Consider the following 25,967-nt stretch of genomic DNA (forward strand, 5'->3'; position numbering starts at 1 on the left):
GTAGAATCAAGGAGGTGGAGACTTATTACTCTGTCTAGTTTAAGTATGTTCCGTCAGTGGTAATCCCAAATGCTGTACAGCCCATTTACGATCTGATTCGTATGTTTTTTACATAGCCTTCTTTCATTCCTCTCATATTTCTTGTCTGTGTTTTGCCTGGAATTACAATAACAGTCTGTTACCCAAATAAAAGCCAACACCTCTTGTATCTCTTACATATAAAGAAGTAAAAAGCAAATGAAATGTACGTTTAACAGGGAGGGCATATTTAAACAGTAGGTCTGAGAGATAAGGCAAACAAATTTCAAAAGAGCATTGCTAACCCAACAAAGATTACCAAGCAGAGTAAAGAAGAGGTTCAGATCTCAAAATATCCATTATATATTAAGACTTATTACTTATTACTACTGGAGCAGGCCATTAAGGTTTTTCAATAAAACAGTAAGTAATACATTAATTATACTACATTTATTAGTCATAAACAAATAACAATGTCTAGCTGTTTTATGAGTTGGGTAAGTTATATAAGGTAATATAAACTGCAAATGCCATAAAAGTCAATGTAAGATAATGCAATAGAGTCAAAGCTCATTTTTGTAATGCATTACTTTCTAATTATTCAACTGACTTTACTGATTTTTACAGCATTTAACAAGAAAGAAATATAGTCAGGTATATACACTGATCAGCAATAACACATTGTTTCTACACTCAAAACTGTCCATTTTATCAGCTCCACTTACCATATAGGAGCACTTTGACTGTAGTCCATCTGTTTCTCTGCATGCTTTGTTACCCCTCTTTCACCCTGTTCTTCAACGGTCAGGACCCCCACAAGACCAGGTATTATTTGGGTGGTGGATCTTTCTCAGCACCGCAGTGACACTGATATGGTGGTGGTGTGTTAGTGTGTGTTGTGCTGGTATGAGTGGATCAGACACAGCAGCACTGATAGAGTTTTTAAACACCTCAATGTCACTGCTGGACTGACAATAGTCCACCAACCAAAAATATCCAGCCAACAGCTCTCTGTGGGGAGCATCATGTGACCACTGATGAAGGTCTAGAAGATGACCAACTCTAACAGCAGCAATAGATGAGCGATCGTCTCTGACTTTACGTCTACAAGGTGAACCAACTAGCTATGAGTGGACAGTGAGTGGACACGGTATTTAAAAACTCTCATACCAGCACAACACACACTAACACACCACCACCATGTCAGTGCAGTGCTGAGAATGATCCACCACCTAAATAATACCTACTCTGTAGTGGTCATGTGGGGGTCCTGATCATTGAAGAACAGCATGAAAGGGGGCTAACAAAGCATGTAGTGAAACAGATGGACTACAGTCAGTAATTGTAGAACTACAAAGTGGAGCTGATAAAATGGACAGTGTAGAAACAAGGAGGTGGTTTAAATGTTATGGCTGATTGGTATAAATGGTAAATATCTTGACTGAAAGAATATATATTTTATGACTGTAAACATTAGCCACAAGTGTGGCTTTCTGTCAGAGCTGTGTTTTCAGTCAACACTATTTGTGTTAACAAGCATCAAAATGGTTACACGACGGTACGTCGCAGGTTATATAAGTTTAGGATTAACTTTTACAACTTTATTTTGAAGGGAGGGATGACCAAGATTAAAATGTGAAGTGTATTGTACTTCTAGATCCCTGGCAATAAATGCTAGGAGACAGCACCACAAAGCAATGCAGACACACTTGGAACTTAACGCCATAGAATCGTGTAAATCCGATATAACAGTCTACCGCTCCAGTTTTTAGGGCTCTAAAAGCATCGCACCAGGAAAGCTTGAGGATTGTAAAGGCAGGTAAGAATTACTTTGTTTACTTTTAGTCAAATATTCTATACACATTGTGTTGATAGACTGTGTTGATACATTGTGTTGTATCTGTTCACTGAGGTAAAGTAATGTAAAGTAATATAACTATAACTGTTAATTAATATTCGACTTTTGTTTGACATACAAGATTCAATGCACCTCAGTAGTAAAGGTAACACGTATTACCTACTCATTTTACAGTTTCACAGGCAACTAAAATGGGCAACACAATACACAATACAAGTACAATTTGGTGTTAAATTTAGGACTAATTTTATTTATAAAAAAAATTAAGTCAAAATGTTCATTAGTTAAACCTATTTTTCCCATAAGAAATAATGTGAGCAGAATTAATCCGTGCCAGACCTCCAAAACCACCCCCTTACCTAACCTTTCTAATGTCTTAAATGCTCTTTTTTGTTATAAATACAAGTATATTTACCCTTAATCTTAAATTATAGAATAGACAATACTGTAATAAACAATAATAAACATCAATACACAGTAGTACTGTACATAAAACACACCACGTTTCAGTACAGTACGTGTGCTGTACCATACACCATAATAAATTTCCTTTTTTTTATATATATATAAAATGTATCTACCATAAACAACGATAACTCTCATATTTCTCTATTATTTCCTTCTTTATTTCAATAGTGTTGTATTTTGTTGGTGTAATTGCACAAAAGAAAGAATACTTTACTCAGCAATTTCCTTCTTCTCTTTCACTTCTCTTATCGGAGGTTAAAAATAAAAATCTATGGTTGCATAGATATTCCTTTTAATTTAATGACAGCATTTAGTCATTTTGGGTTGGAGTCCATAAACATGGCACATCTGGACTTGGCAATCTTTGCTCACTCTTTCTTGCAAAAATGCTTCACATCTGTTGTTAGGAATCCTTTCATTCCTGACATTATACAAACCCTATTTACAGTAATACCTATGAGATATATTATAGAAGGATATTCTCTAAGCTTTAGTCATAAGACTAAATGATTGATCCGGCTTTCCTGCATTAATGTCCACATGTGGATTTTGATGTCTTTACAGATAGACCATTAATCAAAGCAAACTGTCCATAGAGATCAGTCTTCTTTCCTTTTTTTTAATGGCCATAGTATAATCTCAAAAAAATTTAGGAAAAAAGAGATATTTGATAATCCAGTTGTTTTAGTTGGTCAGTTGTTTATATTTTAACACTTGCAGGCCCTATCCATGAGCAGGGTCTATACTGGAGTGATTTCTGTGTGGTGAAATGTTGCTGAACAAGTTTATACTGGTTTGTCTGATGTTTTCCCCAGTTTGCCCCTGAAATCGTGCAGTTCTCAAATTCCTTCTCTGTGTAATGCACCCAGGGCATGATCTTCCTCCAGTTGTACCTCTTTTATTACTAGGTTTAGCTTTATTTTTTCATGAATTGGTTAGTTATGTTATATTTTAGCAGCACACAGTCACTTTGGGCTGTCAGATGTTGGCTTACATTTCTTGTCAGGACTTGCCTTCAGACTTGTAAACAGTGATGCTGGCTTAAGTTGCAAGTTTTGCACTGCAGTGTGTGTGTCTTCATTTGTGTCCATGGGTGGGAGCGAGGCCAGCCAAGACTATTAAATCAACTTGAAATAACGTCTGTTCAAGACATGCCATAAAGGTCCTTTTAGGAGACCCAAGAGCCCCCAAAGGGTGTTGGCCGAGGGTCAATCAAGTAGCATTATAATATCAAATGTATACTTAGGTATACCATCCCTATAGTCTCGGTGCATACCTGCAGGAATTCCATGACTCCCCCTGCATCCCCCTGTTCGGCTTTGTGGTGAGTGGTGAGTAGGGATGTTGAAAACACATACTTACCAACATGGATAAATTAACTGGCATTGCTTTATTCAACTAGAATCTACAACACTGGAATACCACTAACCATACTGACACCCTTTCCAATCCAAAAAGAAACACAAGGCATTGCAGGAGAAGTAAAAATACTAAACGTCCAGATCCAGATGAATCCTAATCAATAATGCACTAAGAAATTTCAAATGGAAAACCTTCTCTGTGGCACCGAATTTGAAGGGGTACGGATGAAATCTTAACTTTATCCCTTCCTTAACAGCAGCAAAAGAGTCATTTGCACTAGAGAACTTAAAGTTATGGAAGACGCTGGGATTAAAACCAAGGAATTACCAACTTTAAATGGACCTTCATAAATCATCAGAACTGAACTGTTAAGCACTTGTAGAACTGTATATTCAAAACCCACTAAGGTGTATCAAGTGCCAAAAAACCGTCTGGCACTGTATGAGTAACGCAACTTGTTAAAACTGTGGCTGACCAGAACATGGGCCAGGATGTCAAAACATGCCAAAATACACAAACTGTTCAGAAAACAACAACGCTGCTTTCAAAAAGTGCCAAATAATCTGGTACAGAGAGAACGAAATACAAACAATCAGGACCATGAAGAAGTTACCTTCATTGAAGCAAGGAAAATAGTTTGAAAATCCTAAACTTAACATTTTAAAGAACATATGCGGAAATATCGAAATCCACACCTACAGTAGGTTGAGGAAACCAGAGATCCCTCCCTCCCCTCCCCCCAAAAATACCCAGGGACAAAAATCAACAGAAACCAACCTTGAAAGCAAGATAAAAGAAAAAATCAATGTCCAAAACCCTCACAACGTCCAACTGGGGGAACATCTATTTGATCAAACATCTATTATAGCCAAATCCTAATTGAAACCAAAGTACAGGTGACAGATATTAACCCCAGACAGCCATATTACTCTGCAGGAACTAGATAACAGCTAATCAACACTAACCAACTTAACCCTAATACATGCGCTTGGGAGATTTTAATATACACAACGCGCTCAGGGAAGCAACAAAGGGTATAGCTTTAGAAAATGTTATCAATGCAAGTGACCTATGTGTGTTAAACCAGCGGTCCCCAACCGTTTTTGCAGCACGCACCGCAAAATATAACATAAGATATAATTTCACGGACTGGCGTGGGCGGGGGGATTTAAAATAGAATAACTATAGAATGGAAAATCAGTGTGAATCCTGAGCTGCTCCTACCTGGTGGTGATTGGAGACAATAACCACAAGTTTTGAGTGAGTGTGTAGGTTAGAATCTGGGCTCATTCTGTCTTTACTGTACGCTGGACTTAATGAGACGTGCCCACCTCTAACTATTTTATTTCTGCTATAAGTTTAAGCACTTTGCTTTGTGTACGGAACGCCATAAACACATGTTGCACTTTGTTTAATATGGAGCACTTGAGAATTTGATAATATGGACATAAACCCTGTTTACATTTAGTTTTTTGCCATATTATTATGCCATACGGTTTGTTGTTAAAATAAAAGAAGCTTAAATGAGATTCTGAATTAAAGATTAAATCGATTCATTGATAAAATAGTCTGTAGATTAATCGATAGAAAAATAGTAATTATTGGCAGCCCTAGAAATTGAATTGCTCTTGTAGCGATCTCTAATTTTGTTCTTTCTGTGCGGCCTGGTGATAAATGACCCAGTGGTTGGGGACCACTGTGTTAAACGACAGAACCAGTACCTACCTACACCAAGAATAAGCTCTCATAAAAATTTTGTTTGACATTACCTGGAAGAAACTGGATGACCTATGTGGTAGCGACTTCCAAATAATATTAATTAATATTGGCAGCGACTGTAAAACAACCCGGCATACAGAAATGGCAGCTTAGAAGAGACAACTGGCCTCAAATTTGTTTTTATGTGGTTGTGGTTATGAATGGGGTTCTTCTCATCTCTAGGAGGTTACACCTGGCATTGTGAGTTGTCATCTCAAAATGAACATCCAGCATAAAAGCACCAAAGGTTAACAAATGAATGTTTAATGCACTCCAATAAAGTGCAGTATCCCAGTATAAAAATAGAAACTCAAAACAATATGACAGAGCATTATTGACATAATACCATTGTCATGTGTACATGAGGCATTCTTCATCTGTGTCATCTGAACTGTTTGGTAGGATTATTCTGGCATGAGGACTTGTTAAACAAGACCACACCCATACCTATGCGAGCTACAGGAGGAGGTGTCCTCTTGCACTACACATTCGAGGTTTTGAATTTTCCCAGTTTCGGTTTATCCACTAAAACTAAGAAGAACTACGAGACACTTCTTAGCTTTCTGGATTCTAGATCAGAGCAGGCTCTAAATTCCCAGGCGTATCGAATATCGCTTGTGGAGACAGAACAATCAGGGTGAACGGGCAAAACAAAACAAAAAGTAAGAGCAAAGGTGCGTGAAGGGAAAAAAAACAGAGAAGGGTTTTTAGGACCGTGAGCTGCTTTTCAGAGCGGCAAGAGAACCATGAAGGTGAGTTGACGTTCTCTGTAATTATTCTTGGCGGTTCACGTAGGAGGAGAATTCCATTCTAAATTTAATGCCTAATGTTTTTAGTGTCTCTCACAGCAGTGTATTTATGTGTGTTTTATGATTGCTTTGTATTAAAACCCGAAACCTATTTTTAAATCCCCCAAAATGCTGCCTGACATCTTAATCATTCTTTAATAGTGTGGCTTATAACCTTGTCACTGTACAATGTCATTTCAGGTCACCCTTACAATGTGATATATACACCGATCAGGCATAACATTACGACCACCTCCTTGTTTCTACACTCACTGTCTATTTTATCAGCTCCACTTACCACATAGGAGCACTTTGTAGTTCTACAAAGCACTGCTGTAACACTGACATGGTGGTGGTGTGTTAGTGTGTGTTGTGCTGGTATGAGTGGATAAGACACAACATTGCTAATGGAGTTTTTAAACACCTCACTGTCACCGCTGGACAGAGAATAGTCCACCAACCAAAAACATCCAGCCAATAGCGCCTTGTAGGCAGCGTCGTCTAGAAGATGACCAACTCGAACAGCAGCAATAGATGAGCGCTCGTCTCTGACTTTACATCTACAAGGTGGATCAACTAGGTAGGAGTGTCTAATAGAGTGGACAGTGAGTGGACACGGTATTTAAAAACTCCAGCGGCGCTGCTGTCTGATCTACTCATACCAGCACAACACACACTAACACACCACTACCATGTCAGTGTCACTGCAGTGCTGAGAATGATCCACCACCTAAATAATACCAACTCTGTGGTGGTCCTGTGGGGGTCCTGACCATTGAAGAACAGGGTGAAAGCAGGCTAAAAAGGTATGTAGAGAAACAGATGGACTACATTCAGTAAAAGTGCTTCTATATGGTAAGTGTAGCTGATAAAATGAACAGTGTGTGTCGAGTGTGTGATTTTAATGTTATGGCTGTTATTGTTAGTTTTGCCACATGACCTCAGAATTTAGGGACAAAAGTTTTGCACAAATTTGAATTCTTGCTAAGCCGCTCTAGTTTTCAGTCTAATTAAAAAAGACAAAAAGGTCACACTATTTTTATTAGGGCTGTATATGACCTAGTTATCAAGCTATTTTAGGTCATAGCTTTGTATGACCTAGTTACTTACCTAGTATACCTACCTTATATACACCGACCAGGCATAACATGAAGTGAATAACACTGATTATCTCTTTATCACGCTACCTGTTAGTGGGTGGGATATATAAGGCAACAAGTGAACATTTTATCCTCAAAGTTGATGTGTTAGAAGCAGAAAAAATGAGTTTGACAAGGTCTGTAGTGGTCAGTATCTATCAAAAGTGGTCCTAGGAAGATACAGTGGTAAACCGGCGACAGGGTCATGGGCGGCTCAAGGGTCAAGGCTCATTGATGCACGTGGGGAGCGAAGGCTGGCCCGTGTGGTCCGATCCAACAGACGAGCTACTGTAGCTCAAATTGCTGAAGAAGTTACAGCTGGTTCTGATAGAAAGGTGTCAGAATACACAGTGCATCACAGTTGCGGGGCTGTTTTGGCAGCAAAAGGGGGACCAACACAATATTAGGAAGGTGGTCAAAATGTTATGCCTCATTGGTGAAAGTCAAAAGCAGCCAGTCTGCAACCCAACAACTGCTTAAAGCATCACCAGAACAATATAAAACATGTCAGTTATTTTCCGTAATAGACACTTATACCTGATTATTAGTTAAAATACTAGTTTCTTGGGTTGTTTCGTGGTTATATATTGTGGTTATATATTAGATCTGTGACTTTCCCGACTTGCAGCCTTTGTAAGATCTGTATGCAAATCTTATTCAAAACATTGTGCACATTTTACATACTTTACACTGTTAAAAAGGTCAGACACAAAAACTGCTCTGCACCTGCAGTGTAGATATGATTACATGCTTTATGTTTGTTTTTGTAAGGGTTTAAAAGAGTTTTGTATGAATTCTAAAAGGAAAGATCAATGCATTGTGGACACACCTACAATCCAATGGTTTGAATAGTGGTAGAAACAAAACTGGCATATCAACCAACTCAATCAAACAACGTAAACCGGTAAATCTGGTAATGCCAATACAACATTAGGGTCATTCACTGCACCCTTTAAGTTAACCAATAGCTTAAAGAGCTATTTTAAGTTCCTACTTTTATTAGCTCCTGTATAGTATTTGTATTGTGTTTTACACCATAGCAATACACGTCATCTACAACATCAATGCGAATAGTTTGATTATCCCAGTGTTTGTACTGTCATACTAGTTTTTCTTGATGTCTGTTTTGTTCCTTGTGAGTCACTAAATAAATTGGCACAGATCAAATGACCATCATCCTATTTCCAGTCAAGCCACTTCAATACTTTAATCACTGATTACCGAACATACTGAGTGGTACAGGCATATGAATCGATAGTCATGAATTAAATGATAGAATAAAAGGAAGCTACAATACACAGCACAGCCTGCCTTAATAATTGAAACGAAAATTCCCATCCTTGTTTTGACACTGAATCGGTTGGGAGTTTTCCAAACTCAGTTACCTGAGTCACGTTCTTAGCCAATTTAGGCTTCGACATCTTGGACATTTTGACTAACCGATTGCTAACTGAATTGCCGTAGGACTGCTAGTGTAACAGACCTTACTGTGGTGTTCTGGCAATGTTTGATCTATGTGTTGACCTAGGGCTGGACGGTATGACGATACATTCGGTATATATCGTCTTTGAGTCCTCATACGGGATGGATAATCAATGGAAAAGTGTGCTTCTCTACACACGTGATCATCTCCGTGTAGTCTGTGCTGCGCCTCACTATGTATATTTTTATGCATTTTCTCCCATTTTCTCCCAATTTAGTGTAGTCAAGCAAATCATGTTTTTAGCTGATTTAGTCTTCGACATCTTGGACATTTTGACTAACCGATTGCTAACTGAATTGCCGTAGGACTGCTAGTGTAACAGACCTTTCTGTGGTCTAGTGTTTTGACCACGTTTGATGTATGTGTTGACCTAGGGCTGGACGGTATGACAATACATTCGGTATACCGTCTTTGATTCCTCATACGGGATGGATTTTGTCCCTTCGGGGATTCCATAATCAGTGGAAAAGTGTGCTTCTCTACACACGTGATCATCTCTGTGTAGTCTGTGCTGCGCCTCAATATTTATATATATGTATATTTATGCATTTTCTCCCATTTTCTCCCAATTTAGCGTAGTCAGTTTGTCTTCCGCTGCTGGGGGATCCCTGATTGCAGTCGAGGAGTGTACATTGCTGCTCACGCCTCATTTGACTCGCGTGCAGCCCTTAGTGGAACCCTTTTTCACCCATGCTCTGTGCACAGGCGCCTCTCCATCCGTCAATCAGGGTCCTTACACAGCGTTTGATGACCCCACCCACATAGTCCGGTCATCCCGCCCTAGCAGAAACGTAACTACTGCAGACACTGTCAATCCCGCTAAATGGTGCCTAGCTGACCGGTGGCAATGCCGAGTATCAAACCAAGGAGTTTAGAATCTCGGGTGCTGGTGTGCTAGTGGAATATCCCAAAGCGCCACCTGGGCGTGTAAATAGATATATTATTAAGGCACTCACTCTCACTTACTCACTCACTCTCACTCACACACACACACACACAATAGGCTGCAGTCCACTCTATCACAAAACCTGTTCTGCCACATTTTCTGCTTGATTTGTAGCCCCGGGTCACTCTGACCAAGGTGGATAATGAGCTGTTTTTCTAAAACCGCTCAACCCAGAAAGACCAGTTTAGAACAGACTGGTCCTTTTACACATAATCACTAGATTTTAAACTGACTTAAAAACTAAGATTGCACAATTAGTCATACAATTACTAATAGTAAACACAAAGTCATTGTTAACATTTTGTATTCAAATGTTACCTTTTAATAATATAGGGTCAAATGTAAAGGATCATTGGAGACCGGGTCTTCAGGTCTTCAGATTTATCAAACACATACAGACGTATGGGCGCAGCATGGAAGACCAACAAAATCTGACTAGACATATTTTTGGGGAGACTTTATCTACACTAGAAAGGATACAGGTTAGGGGGGTCAGGATACAAGATGAAAGGATTAAACAGGGAGGGTCATTTCAATATCTAAAAAGGTGTGAGGAGACAGGGTTAGTGGAATATGTCCGTGGGGTCTTCAAATGCTGTGTAAGGACCCTGATTGGCAGATAGAGACGCCTGTGCAGAATGCATGGGTGGAAAGTGTTCTGTTAGGGGCTGCGCGGCAATATGCCCACCTCAACTGCAAAAATCGGGGATCCCTTAACAGCGGAAGACAAATTGAACACAGGAAATAGAAAATGAAAAATGCATAATATATATATAAAACCACATGTTTCTACACTCACTGTCCATTTTATCAGCTCCACTTACCATATAGAAGCGCTTTGTAGTTCTACAATTACTGACTGTAGTCCATCTGTTTCTCTGCATGCTTTGTTAGCCCCCTTTCATGCTGTTCTTTAATGGTCAGGACTCTCCCAGGACCACCACAGATCAGGTATTATTTGGGTGGTGGATCATTCTCAGCACTACAGTTACACTGACATGGTGGTGGTGTGTTAGTGTGTGTTGTGCTGGTATGAGTGGATAAGACACAGCAGCGCTGATTGAGTTTTTAAACACCTCACTGTCACTGCTGGACTGAGAATAGTCCACCAACCAAAAATATACCCAGCCAACAGCGTCCTGTGACCACTGATGACCGACCAACTCAAACAGCAGCAATAGATGAGTGATCGTCTCTGACTTTACATCTACACGGTGGACCAACTAGGTAGGAGTGTCTTATAGAGTGGACAGTGAGTGGACACGGTATTTAAAACCTCCAGCAGCACTGCTGTGTCTGATCCACTCATACCAGCACAACACACACTAACACACCACCACCATGTCAGTGTCACTGCAGTGCTGAGAATGATCCACCACCCAAATAATACCTACTCTGTAGTGATCCTGGGAGAGTCCTGACCATTGAAGAACAGCATGAAAGGGGGCTAACAAAGCATGCAGAGAAACAGATGGACTACAGTCAGTAATTGTACAGTAGAACTACAAAGTGCTCCTATATGGTAAGTGGAGCTGATGAAATGGACAGTGAGTGTAGAAACAAGGAGGTGGTTATGTGTTTGATGTAATGTTACAGTAAACTAGTCTCGCCAACGCCCCAATATTATTCTGTATTTACTAGTAGTTACCAGTTTGGCCCCCACTGTATGGAATGTGTCTCAGAAAAATTATTATTTGATAACGCCTAGCATGGGGAGTAATTTATATAGTGATACAATTACAATATTCTGAAGGAAAAACACAGCAATAATGAAATAATTACAGATGTAAACCTACTACTCTTTATCATGACCTCTTCTTTTAAAACTAAGAAAATAATTCACATTCTTTTCACATTTAGACTACTGGTCAAGCTGTTGAAGAGAGCACTGCACCCTTAAACCAAACTCAGCAAGGTAAAGTATTACCGGTTAGTCATAAAAAGCCTACAGACCACAAAATCTATGTGCATACACAGGAAACAACTTTGAATTCATTTGACCTTATTATTACCCTGTCTTTCAGTTGTGGTCAGGCCTGGCAGGCACAGAAGGCTCATGCCAGGTTCAAAGCCAGAGGTTAAGAAGTGCACAGTGAGGAAAAAACTCATCATCACCATCCTCTGTGTAGTGCTTGTTCTTGGCATTCTGGCAGTGACTGCATACTTTAGTGAGTATTTACACACATGCATGCAGTCAAAGTCCTTACTGATCAGAACCTACCATTCTTGAGGTTAATGCCTAGTTCACACTACACGACTTTTGCCCAGATTTTCGCTCGGCGACTGGTCGGCGCTAGATTTGCCGGCTCGGGAGCAACTCGGCGTTTGCTCGGCGATCGAAACTCGGATCTTAATCGCTATGTGTGAACTACTCAACAACTCGACCCGCTAACATTTCAGATATCTCAATGTGAGTTGCACAACTGGCAATGAGTGCCATGTCGAACAGCCAATGAGAACACAAGATATTGCGTGAGCATAGTATTTTTGACCTTATCGTTCTCTACAAAACACCAACGTTGCATTGCAAAAATATTTCTTAACCTCCAACTCACTATAGAACAATCCAAGCAAAATCCACTAAGATTCATTTATTTTTTCTCTTTGTTTTTACGTGCACAAACTTTGATCGCTACTTGTTGACGTGCATTTTTGGACCTTTCGCCACTTCTCGCGTTTGTTTACGTGACAAAACGATATTTGGGAGAGCAGAGATGCTCGTCTGTGATTCCAGTTGGTGATAGATCGTGTAGTGTGAAACCCCCTATCACCCATCAGTCGTGTAGTGTGAAATATACACCGACTGAAAAGACTCCCGAGTGCAAGAGATTCAGTCGTGTAGTGTGAACTGTACAGCGACCCGGCAAATCAGAAAGTCGTGTAGTGTGAACTTGGCATAAGGTAGGCTTATGCTGTAAAATGGACCACACCGGGGGTCAGATTATACCAGTTTAACCATTTTAACCATTTTTACCATGAAACACACGCATTTTAACAAGCTCACACGCCACACATGGCATTTCTCACGCTGAGAAATGATAAACTTCGCCGCACAGAAATGACTATAACCTATCCTACACACGAGTCAAAGGAGATTACTCTGCGCTCATACAGCTGTCTTGAATTAGCGACCTATCGGCCAATCAGAAAATAGAATTTCTTGTTGCTGGGTGAGGAGTTCCTGGACTACCCTGGACATCCCTATGCCCCAAGACCCAGCCATGTTTGACATTGTACTGTATATACAAGAAATATTCAGCCCATTGACATGAGCAACTTAATAACTGCAAAACTATGTAGGAGTGTAATTAGGCTTCCTTGGTTTATTTTCTTCAAAGGTGACTGGTATGAGCAGATTTCCGAGGCTGTCTACGATTGACAAACTGGTATTAGTTCTGCCACACTCAAATGCAGATGCAGAGAGGGTTTTTTCCATGGTGGGGCTTAATAAAACCAAAACCAGGAACGCGTTTGGCGCTGGATGGAACTCATTAATGGACATTGAACAACAGTGCTTTAAATGGGAGCCCCCAATAGCCCCAATTTCAGCATAGCTTAAACAATTTATTTAATATTACAGAATTTAGTGTAAAGTGAAGAAACAATGACCACTGCTGTTCAAGGGGCCCATTTGAGGCTAATTGTGTTTATGCTGATGGTCCCCCGGAAAGGGACATCGACAGAACAACCTCTGACAACCCCCAGCACCCACCCCCCCTCCCCTCCAAGCAAACTTGAAAACTTGAGAGCCCTGGTACATGTAAATATTATCTTCATTTTTTTACTTCAGAAATGTGTGTGCGTCATTCATGACTACTGTGTGAAAGAGAATATCTAATTATCATGTATCAACAAATTAACACTAGCTAGCTAATTAAGCTAGCTAACATTACTGTATGTACTGTGTGTGTAGGTGTGTGTAGGTGTCATTTATGTATATTGTGTAAAGGAGTATGTTTCTTATCATCTATCATCAAATTTGCCTAATTTGTAGTTTGCGAAACTAGCTAGCTAACAAAGCTAGCTAACATTGGATGGATGGATGGATGAATGTATAGATGGATGGATAGATATCACCAATGCATGACGGTTCTTTCTCAATGAGCTCTTAGAAGAGCTTGTCACACCACACATGAGACATTGACTGGAAGGTTGCCCCCAACTGCACACCCCAATCATTGACGCAATGGAAAGGTGTGGGGTGACAAAAGCCACAATTCAGCCACAGGAAAGAAGCAGACAGGGTCAACCGAAGAGAAAGAGGTGTTAGATCTGCCCAAGTAACAAATATCGTAAAGTCAACAGTCGGTGTGCATAATGCACCTGTATGTACCTGTGTGCAATGGTCACAGCCAGAAACAGATAGTTTGTCACAACTACATACCGTGAGAAGGCAAGAAGAGAGAAACGGTGTGGACAGTTACACACAGACCATACAGACCCATATACTCTCTCTATTTCACACACACACAGACACACACACACACACACAATGGATGTTGACATTTTCTTTTCCAATTTTCAAAAGGTTTTAAGAATGTTACAAATGTTTAAAAAGTGAAAAATACAAATATTCAAATATCTCAAATATAAATATATAATATACAAATATTTCAAACATGAAATCATTCTTTTGTGGACCAAAATATAATACTAAGTATAATAAAAATGATTATTTTTAACCAAAATGACAAAAGTGGTATAAAAACACATTGATTCTAACATTTTTGACCCACTTATGGAAGAGTGTAGGGTTCAGTCACTCATGCATCTAAGGGTTAAGTAAATATGCTCAAGCTGCACATCAAGTTGAGCAAACAATGCTCACAACATGAACATTCCAAATTTGCACAGGGCTACATAATTATGTTATTAAATTAACCTCATGAATCATGAATAAACTTATTAAACTTATTACCAAGTTTATTCTATTTAAACACACAAGCACTGGGTAAATCTTACTGTCTTAGTTACTTATATAATACATCTATACGTATTAATTACCTCAGCTCTGCCATCCAGCAGAATGGGCGCCTACAAGAACAATGATTGGCTGTTGTTCTGATGCAATTATGACCTCTGCTGGCTGGCTGATTGATGCCGCATGCACAGAGACGAGGGATAATGCATTGATCAGGGTGTGTCTCTCCGTACACAAAAGCTGATCCGCATATGAACTCGCCTCGTGCAGGTGAAAAGATGCAGTCGGCTACTGCACACGTGCCTAAAAGAACAACGATTGGCTGTTGTTTAAAAGGGGTGCCGGAGGGAATGATGCAATTATGACCTCTGCTGGCTGGCTGATCGATGCCGCCTACACAGAGACAAGGGATAATGCATTGATCAGGGTGTGTCTCTCCGTACACAAAGCTGATCCGCATATGAACTCGCCTCGTGCAGGTGAAAAGATGCAGTCGGCTACTGCACACGTGTCGGATGGGGCGTGTGTGAATCTCGGCTCTCCTCAATCAGGGTAGAGATCAACATCAGTAGAGAGGAAGCGTAATGCAATCTGGTAATTGGATATGACTAGATTGGGAGGAAACTAGCACTGGGATTCTGAACTCTAATACTGGTCGACTGGGCAATTTGGCAGTGCGTGCAATCAGTGCAATAAGTGCCTCATTAATTACTTAATGACATTAATGTGATTCTAATGTTTTTTTCTCTCTCTTCTCTCTTTCACTTCCATTCTCCACTCCTTTCTCATGACCCAGTTGCACAACTAGTTGAAACTAAGTACTTTTTCTGCTCCAAGTCACTGAAGTTCATTCCACTAGAGCAAGCCTGCGATGGCAAGCAGGACTGCACAGATGCAGAGGATGAGTCTTCATGCGCCTCCCGCTTTGTAAGCAACTCAACCTTTCCTGGTAAGACATCAATCCATATTACACAAAAACATGACACTAAACAGTTAACTCAAATTATGTGGCTCAGAGAAACTTAACCCTCCCTGAGACTTCAGAGCCTTACAAAACATCCCAAAATAATATTTTTCTGTTGCTATTGTGTTCCAAACACTCCCATTCATTTATACACTTTGGTTGGGGTCTTAGAGTGTGAGTCTGTAGATTTTTTACAATTGCATTTATGTATTCAAAGTGACTTACAATTGATTGAATACAGTGCAAGGTTAAAGGCCTTGCTCAGCAGCTTGAACTTGGCAACAACAGGGCTTAAACAAGCAACCTTCTGATTATTAACCACTGTCCATTGCCTTATAAGGAATATTGGTGTCTTAACCTCTAATGTGTTCAGACCTAAGCTTAAAATAAAATTTTTAATTTAGTTGTCAAGGAACACAAATACAGTTGCTATCTGGTTGCACGTACTGTAATTATCCAGCTCACCTTAACATTTTTTTGTTGTTGTTTTGTTTTCACAGTACGCTTGACCACAAATCTCTCGGTGCTTCAGATATACAATGCCAGCCAAAACCAGTGGAGGAGTGTGTGTGCGGATGGCTGGACAAAGCAACACACTCAAACAGTATGTCAGCAGCTAGGATATACAGTGTAAGTGTGAGGATTAAAAAAAGACATTATAATGTTATTTGTTTAGGCAGAATGTGATGATTTTTTATTATGCCTAGAATTATGACGTAGGTAAGACAAACTAATGCACAAATTCTGGTCATTTGCATAATTTGTTCTGATGAACATTATTTCTCTCTTTTCTCCCCCCGTTTTTCTTCTAGTAATCCATATCATTATACAGTTCAACTGCCTGATCTGTCATCTGATCTAAAGCTTTATTGTACCGTGGGACCCGATAATGTACAGCCAGTTCAATCTGGCACCTCAAATCAGTCAGTAACATTTTATAGTAAACTTATATTTATATTTTATTTACACTATTGTGCAGTTTGACATGTTAGTGCATTGACATTTTTTAATAGGCTACATTAATGTCTTATTATTAGCCTTAATGAATAATCACTATAGGAATGTATACATATAGAGGTAATGTAAACATAATGTATCAGCACAGTTACCTCATTCCTCTTCTCTCCTGCAGAAATACGTGCAGTTCAGGATCAGTTGTTGCCTTGTTTTGCTCAGGTAGGATATAAACTTGTTTTTAATTATTAAGCATATAACATGATGCCAAACCAGCGGGGACATTTAGGTAGCAGTATGCTACGAGTACCACCGTTGTTGGGCTTGCCAAAAAAATATGAACTGCCTTCAGTAATTCAGAAATTGTTACTAGCATTATACGTGGGTGGGTGAGGGAGTGAGTAAGTGTTTTTAAGAGATTGATTGGCACCCTAGCCAGGATGTTTTCCTGCCTTGTGCCCAGTGTTTCTTGGAAGGCGCTCAACTTGTCAGCTGAGCGCCTACGCGAACAACAATTGGCTTTGAAGGGAGGGTCCCGGAGGGGATTCCTCATAACTGATGCAATTACGACCTCTGCTGGCTGATTGATGTGTGTTCAGGGTGTGTTTCTCCGTACACAAAGCTGATCCACATATGAACTCCCCTTGTGCAGGTGAAAAGATGCAGTCAGGTACTGCACACATGTCGGAGGGGGCGTGTGTTATTTACTGCCTCAGTCAGAGTGGAGGTTAACATAAGTAGGGAAGCGTAATGCAGCCAGGTCATTTGATGCGACTAGATTGGGAGGGATTTTGGGGGAAAATGCAAAAAATAAAGAATTAGAGGATTATAGAGTAGAGTATATTATAGTATATTATATTATAGAGTGGCAGTTATACACAGCAGGAAGGTCCTGGGTTCCCAAGTGGAGCAGTGTGGAGCATGTTCTCCCATAGTCTGCATGGGTTTCCTCTGGGTACTCCGATTTCTTCTCACAGGCCAAAGACGTGCAGTCATGCTAAACGGATATGCTAAATTGCCCTAGGTATGAGTGTGTGTGTGTGTTAACATTGTGATGGACTGGCAACCTGTCCAGGGTGTTTCCCTGGGTGTATACAGTGACAATGGGGGGATCAGCAGCATCAGGTGAATATGATCTCAGACACCCCTAAAGTGGACCGTACCATTTCTCCTCTCATCTGCCTGCCTTTACTCCCATTATTGGTCGTGTCTTCATTAAGGTTGTATTAATTAGGACAGTCAGACCCCCCAGTCCCCCCATAATCTTTACTTGGGACTGCAACTTAAGCCTTAACGTGCAACTTAAGTCTGCTGTTTAGCTGGCATTATGGGAAAAAAATAATATAATACTTGTTATAAATTATTGTTATTTACTTAATAAAGGATTGTATTCCTGGTTGTAGACTGTGGTCCAAAAGCTCCCGACAGCAGGATTGTGGGAGGACAGAGTGCAATTATTGAGAATTGGCCGTGGCAGGTGAGCCTGCAGCATAATGGCCAGCACACATGTGGAGGCTCGCTGGTGTCGCCGAACTGGGTCGTCACAGCTGCCCACTGCTTCAACGGGTAAATGTTTTAACTCTTCCACCAACATTATGCAATTTGCCTTTGTAAGCATGTCATGTTTATTGTTGTTTAACCCTTCACATGTGGCTTACACTAATAGACTAAATTAAGTCTATATTTTATGTAACAGGAGGGCACAAGTGTCCAGATGGCGGGTGGTGGCAGGCAAGACGTACTACTCGAGCCTGGGGGGATCCAGCGTCGACAAAATCATCGTGAACGGAGACTACAAAGAATCACGCAACGACTATGACTTAGCCATGATGAGACTTAGCAAACCATTTACTGTAGGAGGTAGGAAGCAATTTTCTAGTACTTTTGAACACACATTGGGTCTGTTCGGAAACCTAGTAAGCTGCCTTGCTGCCTAGGCAGCTAAGCAGCAAGTAAAGAGGATATAAAGAAGACATTAAATTTTTAAGGCAGGTCATTCAGACACACTACTTAGACAGCGATTGCGATGATTACGTCACCGCAGTTTTCGCTTACTAAGCTAACACAGTTAGCCTTATGCCATTTAATCCAATAAGCTGAGGCGACACAACCCCCACAAAGCTCACTAGATTTTCGCACAGACCCATTGTCTACTGGCTAAGACATGTTGGGATCAGACCATAGTCTAGAGGTTAAGGCACATGCCAAGTATTGGAATTGGCATTGGTTTAAGCCCCATTACTGCTAGGTTGCCATCACTGTTGGGCCCTTGAGCAAGACGCTTAACCCTCAATTGCTTAGACTGTATGATCCTAGCAAACAGTGACCAAGGCACCAAAGTATATTTTCTATTTATATAATCTATATATAATATATAATACCAATGTAATGCTAATTTAAATGGTATATATACATTATTTTATTTATTTGCAAATTGACTCTCCACTGTTAGGTGTTCCTTTGTTCTTCTTATGAATTACAATAATGCTGCTTAACATAGGGACATTGTAGCCTAGTGGTTAAGGTACTAAACTAGTAATCAAAAGGTCACTGGTTCAAGGCCCTTGAGCAAGGCTCTTAACCCTCAATTGCTTAGACTGTAACAATAGACTGTTACAATAGACTGTTACAATACTGTAAGTTGCTTAGAATAAAGGCATCTGCTAAATGCCGAAAATGTCAATGTAACATTGTTCCCCTTCTTGAAGCACTTACTTAACACAGGCGAATGAACTCGATTGCCTAATATTATTGGAAGACAACAGCATGTATAGCAAAACCAAGGGAATAACAGATTACCAAAATGTCTTGCCACTAGATTAGATCCCCCACGGGAGCATAGACTCCACAAACTTGTGCAAGGACACTGTAGGCAATGAATACCATACTTCCTGCACAACGTTCCACAATTCTTTCCTATTCCGAGATGTAGGATTTCTGTATTCCACAGTGTGTCGCATGAATCTGGTGATTTAGGTAGGAATGGCAGGACCCCAAACTCAGATGAGTGTTCATCTAACCATAATCTGGCGTCTCTAGACGTGTGTGGCGACGCATTGTCTTGTTGTTAGAGGCCGCACCCATCAGAATGAATACAGGGCATGAACAGGCGCACATAACGTTCACCTGTCAGAGGTTTTGGAATGTCAGCTACACTAGTAACTAATAGACTCATCTGTACCAGGTTTTCTGGCACTTAGCAACTAGCAAAAAAAACAAACAACTCACGCGTGTAAACGCCTACAAAGGAATCTATAACTGAATCACATTTTTCATTATAATGTCATTATATTAATTCCACTGCATGCACATCAAATCACACTTGGTACTTTTAAAAGGAAAAAAATGGTCAACCGAACCACACCCATTAATAATAATATTATTATTATTTCTATCATAACATGTTTTAATAATTACGCTGATATGCATCAGTTTACCATATAAACTAAAACCCACTGTGTTTGTTCCTTATATACCAGGCCAATACTAGGATCAGATTTTATGTCTATAGTCTTGTTTTTCTTATATAAAAAGCATTTCTCATTATGTTTGTTTCTTTTTATTAGCCTATGTGAAGCCGGCATGCCTCCCACCCTCCAATCTGGGCCTCAAAGGAGGAGCTCCATTAATAGTAACTGGCTGGGGTTATTTGCATGAAAACGGTACTAATACAGTCTCAATATACAGTATCACTACATACTATTATAAATAATCCTAAATCTAACATTTTAAATGAACTGCTTTTTTATGTCATTTTAATTTATCCAGGAAAACTTTCATCAGATCTTCAGAAGGCTAAAATTCCGCTCATAGACAGAGATCAGTGTTCTAGCCCATCGGTTTACGGCACCAGCATCACTCCCAGAATGATTTGTGCCGGCTTCCTGGAGGGCAACGTGGACGCATGCCAGGTAAACAATACACCGAGGAATGAGAACAAATACACATGCCTGAAACCGTAAAAGAAACTCTCACACAGGACGACACAAGAACAGTTTAACTTACCTTGCAGCCATTATATGGACTAAAATATATAGACAAGATACGATTTTTGTCATTAAATGACACGTGTTAAACATGCTGTTAAAACACAAATTAATAAATAGGACCAGGGTCTTGGGAACCTGAGTTCGAGTCTTCCCTCCTGGCTTGTTCTCATTAAGTCTTCATACATTGGGCCGCTCAGGTGGCGCAGCGGTAAAACACGCTAGCACACCAGAGCTGGGATTTCGAATACATTGTATCGAATCTCAGCTCTGCCATCTGGGTGGGCTGGGTGGCTACGCGAACGACGATTGACTTGTTGTTCAAGGGACGATGCCGAAAGGAATTTCTCATAACTGATGCAGTTATGATCTGTGCTGGCTGATTGATGGCGCCTGCACAGGGGGATAATGGGATCAGGGTGTGTCTCTCCACACACAAAGCTGATCTGCATAAGAACTCGCCTTGTGCAGGTGAAAAGATGCAGGGTCGTGTGTTAGTTACGGCTCTCCTCAGTCAGAGTGGAATCCTGCACAGAGCTGTACGGCACATGGAATAACACGTTTTACCCCTAAGTATACCTCTGTGTCTTCTGCCTGTACCTTAATCAGACGTTGTTATTATTAAAGCATACTAGGCGGCATCTGAGATGCTCTGGGTCAGCAATATTGATTTTATTTCTGTTTTAACGTTTCAGTTTGAATCAGATTGACCATTGCATCTGAACTCATTTGTGTCTTCCTTTGTCTATCCCTGTCTTTTTCTCTCAGGGGGACAGTGGTGGACCTCTGGTGTATTTCGAACAGCGCTGGATGTTGGTAGGAGTTGTTAGTTGGGGTGTGGGCTGTGGAAGGAAAGGCCAACCTGGTGTTTACTCTAATGTGGATCAGATGCTCAACTGGGTGTACTCAGTCATAGAGGTATCAGTTTTTGGTTATGTCTTTTGGTTACACACACAGTGCTAACTCTATTTTAATACCATTTGTTTTTCCAACAAGACAGGCTTCTTATAAAAATTCCCTCGTTATTCAGTCAGATTAACACTTAGAATTAGGGCACCTCAGTAGGCAGCCTTTAAGGGCAACCAATAAATTGAGACAGACTTCTTCTCAGGAGCGTGCTGTCTATGTAGAGAGCTTACTAGTTTTTCAGACAGATCCTTTGAGTACAAATCTGAGAAACTTCTAGATTTATTTCTTACATTTATCACATGATTAAACATGTTGTTGACTTACTGTTGTTTGTTTCTTTTCTTTGACAGAAGCCCTGAGCAAAAGCAGACCAGAAGACACCGAGGCCTTAGAAACACATTACTCAAGTGCAATACAATCTCTCTTTGAAGCACGTCGTTCTCTGTATATACACAAACATGATAAGTGAATTGTTAAAGATTGTGTTTGAATTGTTCTAGAACTTTATGCATATGTACAGTCTTATGGAAAAGTTTGGACAACTCTGGTTAAATGTAAAGAGGTAAAAATACATATATATAGTGGTAGCCTAGTGGGTAGAGCTTTGGGCTGTCAATCAAAGGGTTGAGAGTTCGAATCCTGGCTCTGCCATGCTGCCACTGTTGGGGCCTCTCTCTCCAGGAGCACCGTACGATGGCTGACCCTGCATTCTGACCTTAGGTTCCAAACAAGCAGAGAATACACCTGTATATATACACTGACCAGGCATAACATTATGACCACTGACAGGTGAAGTGAATAACACTGATTATCTCTTCATCACGGCACCTGTTAGTGGGTGGGATATATTAGGCAGCAAGTAAACAATGGAAAAATGGGCAAGCGTAAGTAGTTTGACAAGGGCCAAATTGTGATGGCTAGACGACTGGGTCAGAGCATCTCCAAAACTGTAGCTCTTGTGGAGTGTTCCCGGTCTTCAGTAGTCAGTATCAAAAGTGGTCCAAGGAAGGAACAGTGGTAAACCGTCAACAGGGTCAAGGCTCATTGATGCACGTGGGGAGCGAAGGCTGGCCCATGTGGTCCGATCCAAGAGACGAGCTACTGTAGCTCAAATTGCTGAAGAAGTTAATGCTGGATAGAAAGGTGTCAGAATACACAGTGCATCACAGTGGTCATAATGTTATGCCTAATCAGTGTATATCCAAAAATATTACATATTTAATTTTTATCCCTGTAGTGGATGTGTGAACTTATTTTCATTCATAAAAACAACATAACATGGCATTTAACCAGAGATGCCCAATTCTACCTCATCTGTCTAGGATTTAGGATTTATCCTGTACCGTTAGCTTGTTAGTGCATTTCATTAGGTGTGTTCTCAGGGATTTAATTTAATTAATTAACACCTTTTTTTACATAATGTGTACATAACAGAAGAAGAATCAGATTGTCTTGGCTTTGCAGGCCGCGAATGAGCCGAAAAGCCGCGTTCTATATAGCGTAGGTCACCAGAGGAAATCCATCATGTTTGGATCGCGTGTCCTTGCTAATGCCAAGTTCACACTACACGGCTTTCCAAGTCGTCAGATCGCTCTACAGTTCACACTACACGACTGGATCTGTTGCAATCAGGAGTCTTTTATCGGCGATAGGGGTCACACACTACACGATATATCAGTGATAGGAATCAAGTCTGTCTGGTCTCCCAAACTACGTTTTGTCACGAAAACACACGAGGGGTTTAACGATACAACGTCCAAAAATGCACGTCAACAAGAAGCGAGCGATCAAAGTTGTTTGTGCGCTGATGTGCAGCGTAAAAGCAAGTAGGAAAAGTAAATGAATCCGAGTGGATTGGGCAATGCGACCAGCTGGGATCAGAACAGCGTCTGTTCTGTAGTGAGTTGGAGGTTAATAAATATTTTTTTGCAATGCATTGTGGGTATTATATATATGCCCCTGTCCCGTCCATGTTTTTCCCCTCACCCCGTATCCTGCGTTCTCATTGGCGGTAGTTCCACATAGCACTCGCTGCCACTCGCAACCTGCTCGCAACGCCTCGGATCACGTCATTGAACGGTACGCGATTGCACACACAGCGATCGAGAGCCGAGTTTCGAGCCCCGAGCTGCCACATCTAGCGGCATCCAGTCGGCGAGTGAAAATCAGGGCAATCGTGTAGTGTGAACTAGGCATAAGTCACCATAGAAAAGCTGCTGCTGCCTGTGCTCGTCACACTCAGCAAATATTGCACAAAAATGCACATACAGATGATTTTAGTTTGTATATCAACTGTGACTTCTTTACTAAGTGCAATAAGTGGTACATTGTCAAAGTAGTTTAAAAAATGTATCAATTTCTTAATATGATTAATTTAGAGTGATGGAAATTGTAATGAATTGCTTTATTGTTGCTGAATAAATTGGCAAAACACTACACTTGCATTATTAATGTTATAGCTATTTTCTTTACATTTTTAAATAAACATTGTTTTTTTTAAATGTGTTGTTTGCTTATGATTAAACATTGCACTTAAATTAAAAAAATGCTTAGATTAAAAAAAAAAAAACATGGTTGTAGCTCAAGGATTAAGGTACCGAAAGTTAATCAGAAGCACACATTAGCGCCATCTGGTGGCCAAAACCACAAAGTGCTTCGTGTATACTGGTGGACTAATGGTACTACAAACGTCATCTGCTTTTAAACATTAAATCCAACAGGAGATTTTAGAAAATAAGACATTATTACTACACACACCGATCATTCATAACATTAAAACCACCTCCTTGTTTCTACACTCACTGTCCATTTCATCAGCTCCTGCATTATGGGAAGAAGGCAAGCCGGCGGACGCATTGTGATGCTTTGGGCAATGTTCTGCTGGGAAACCTTGGCTCCTGCCATCCATGTGGTGGACAAACAAGTCCGATGCATGGAGGCCCCACTTCACAACTTACAGGAGTTAAAGGATCTGCTGCTGACATCTAGGTGCCAGATACCACAGCACACCTTCAGGGGTCTAGAGTGGAGTACATGCCTCGACGGGTCAGGGCTGTTTTGGCAGCAAAAGGGGGACCAACACTATTAGGAAGGTGGTCATAATGTTATGCTTTGTAAGTGCCAAGTAACATCCACATGGATGGCAGGACCCAAGGTTTCCCAGCAGAACATTGCCCAAAGCATCACACTGCCTCCACTGGGTTGCCTTCTTCCTATAGTGCATCCTGGTGCCATGTGTTCCCCAGGTAAGTGACGCACACGCACCCGACCATCCACGTGATGTAAAAGAAAACGTGATTTATCAGACCAGGCCACCTTCTTCCATTGCTCCGTGGTCCAGTTCAGATGCTTACGTGCACATTGTTGGCGCTTTCAGCGGTGGACAGGCATCAATGAGCCTTGGCCGCCTATGACCCTGTCGCCAGTTTACCACTGTTCCTTCCTTGGACCACTTTTGATAGATACTGACCACTGCAGACTGGGAACACCCCACAAGAGCTTCAGTTGTAGAGATGCTCTGACCCAGTCGTCTAGCCATCATAATTTGGCTCTTGGTGTCTAATATATCCCACCCACTAACAGGTGCCGTGATGAAGAGATAATCAGTGTTCTTCACTTCACCTGTCAGTGGTCATAATGTTATGCCTAGTCAGTGTATAATGTAAGAATACAAGACAATTCAATAAAGACAACGTACAGTACATTTTTACCAAAAAAGAACTTTATTTCCAGTATTTTAGTATATCTTTATTCTTTTAGATTTTGAATGGACTGTTTAAGTGCATAGTAAGAAAGATTGGCAGACACATAGATGATGAAGGAAACTGGCATTTATGGAGTACATTTGCACTTTTTGCACATTTCCTTCTTACTTAGAGTTTGTAATAAAACAAAGTGTCCTTTTTAAGTCTAAAAACTACCTGTGCATCAGGGGAATAGTTCCTGTCATGATTACCATCATAACATACTTTCAAAGTATAAAAGTTGCACTATGTATTTCTAGTGTTTTTCATTGATTTGTAATAAACTCGAGCTTGAATTTAAAACTGCAGTGTAGTGAGGAAGACTGCAGGGAGTGCGAATGCTCTCTGAAGTGGAATGTGTGGAATATCTGTAGAGCAGATCTCATACTCGTGGCCTGGCAGTGAGAGAAGGAGCCACTATAGTAGTAAAATCTATATAATTATTTAAAATGATTATTCTTAGGTAATAATTCCATATTAAATTTTAATTTATTGTGTGTTATAATTTAAAAACATGCAAATTAGCAACTTTATAAGTCTGGCACAAATAATATCAAAATTATTTTGCTTGGTTTAGTGTATAACCCCATATGCACAGGCTTTATGTCTGATTAAATCACCTCCTTGTTTCTACACACACTGTCCATTTTATCAGCTCCACTTACCATAT

At 40.4% G+C, this 25,967-nt stretch overlaps 1 protein-coding gene across 3 annotated transcripts; it reads left to right on the plus strand.

Moving 5' to 3' along the window:
• Nucleotides 1-404: 404 nt before the first annotated feature.
• tmprss4a (transmembrane serine protease 4a) lies at nucleotides 405-24,055 on the plus strand. Of its 3 annotated transcripts, none has more exons than XM_063016650.1 (14): nucleotides 405-441; nucleotides 1,676-1,837; nucleotides 11,681-11,735; nucleotides 11,845-11,988; nucleotides 15,538-15,690; nucleotides 16,206-16,335; nucleotides 16,518-16,628; nucleotides 16,838-16,881; nucleotides 18,063-18,225; nucleotides 18,356-18,519; nucleotides 20,226-20,321; nucleotides 20,428-20,570; nucleotides 21,414-21,563; nucleotides 21,905-24,055. In XM_063016650.1, the coding sequence occupies exons 4-14, from the start codon at nucleotides 11,877-11,879 to the stop codon at nucleotides 21,911-21,913; spliced, it is 1,275 nt and encodes a 424-aa protein (XP_062872720.1). In that variant the 5' UTR covers nucleotides 405-441; nucleotides 1,676-1,837; nucleotides 11,681-11,735; nucleotides 11,845-11,876; the 3' UTR covers nucleotides 21,914-24,055. The 3 variants fall into 3 exon arrangements, with proteins under 3 accessions (XP_062872720.1, XP_062872719.1, XP_062872721.1); XM_063016649.1 differs by lacking the exon at nucleotides 405-441 and adding an exon at nucleotides 1,507-1,576; XM_063016651.1 differs by lacking the exons at nucleotides 405-441; nucleotides 1,676-1,837 and having other exon boundaries at nucleotides 11,406-11,735.
• The last annotated feature ends 1,912 nt before the right edge of the window (nucleotides 24,056-25,967 follow it).

The sequence above is a fragment of the Trichomycterus rosablanca genome, chromosome 20 (assembly GCF_030014385.1).
Source record: "Trichomycterus rosablanca isolate fTriRos1 chromosome 20, fTriRos1.hap1, whole genome shotgun sequence".
Classification (NCBI taxonomy): domain Eukaryota; kingdom Metazoa; phylum Chordata; class Actinopteri; order Siluriformes; family Trichomycteridae; genus Trichomycterus; species Trichomycterus rosablanca.

Coding starts and splice junctions, on each gene's coding strand:
- tmprss4a (XM_063016650.1), top strand. CDS start 11,877: ATGCCAGGTTCAAAGCCAGAGGTTAAGAAGTGCACAGTGAGGAAAAAA. Junction 11,989..15,537: donor GGCAGTGACTGCATACTTTA/GTGAGTATTTAC, acceptor CTCATGACCCAG/TTGCACAACTAGTTGAAACT. Junction 18,520..20,225: donor CAAACCATTTACTGTAGGAG/GTAGGAAGCAAT, acceptor TCTTTTTATTAG/CCTATGTGAAGCCGGCATGC.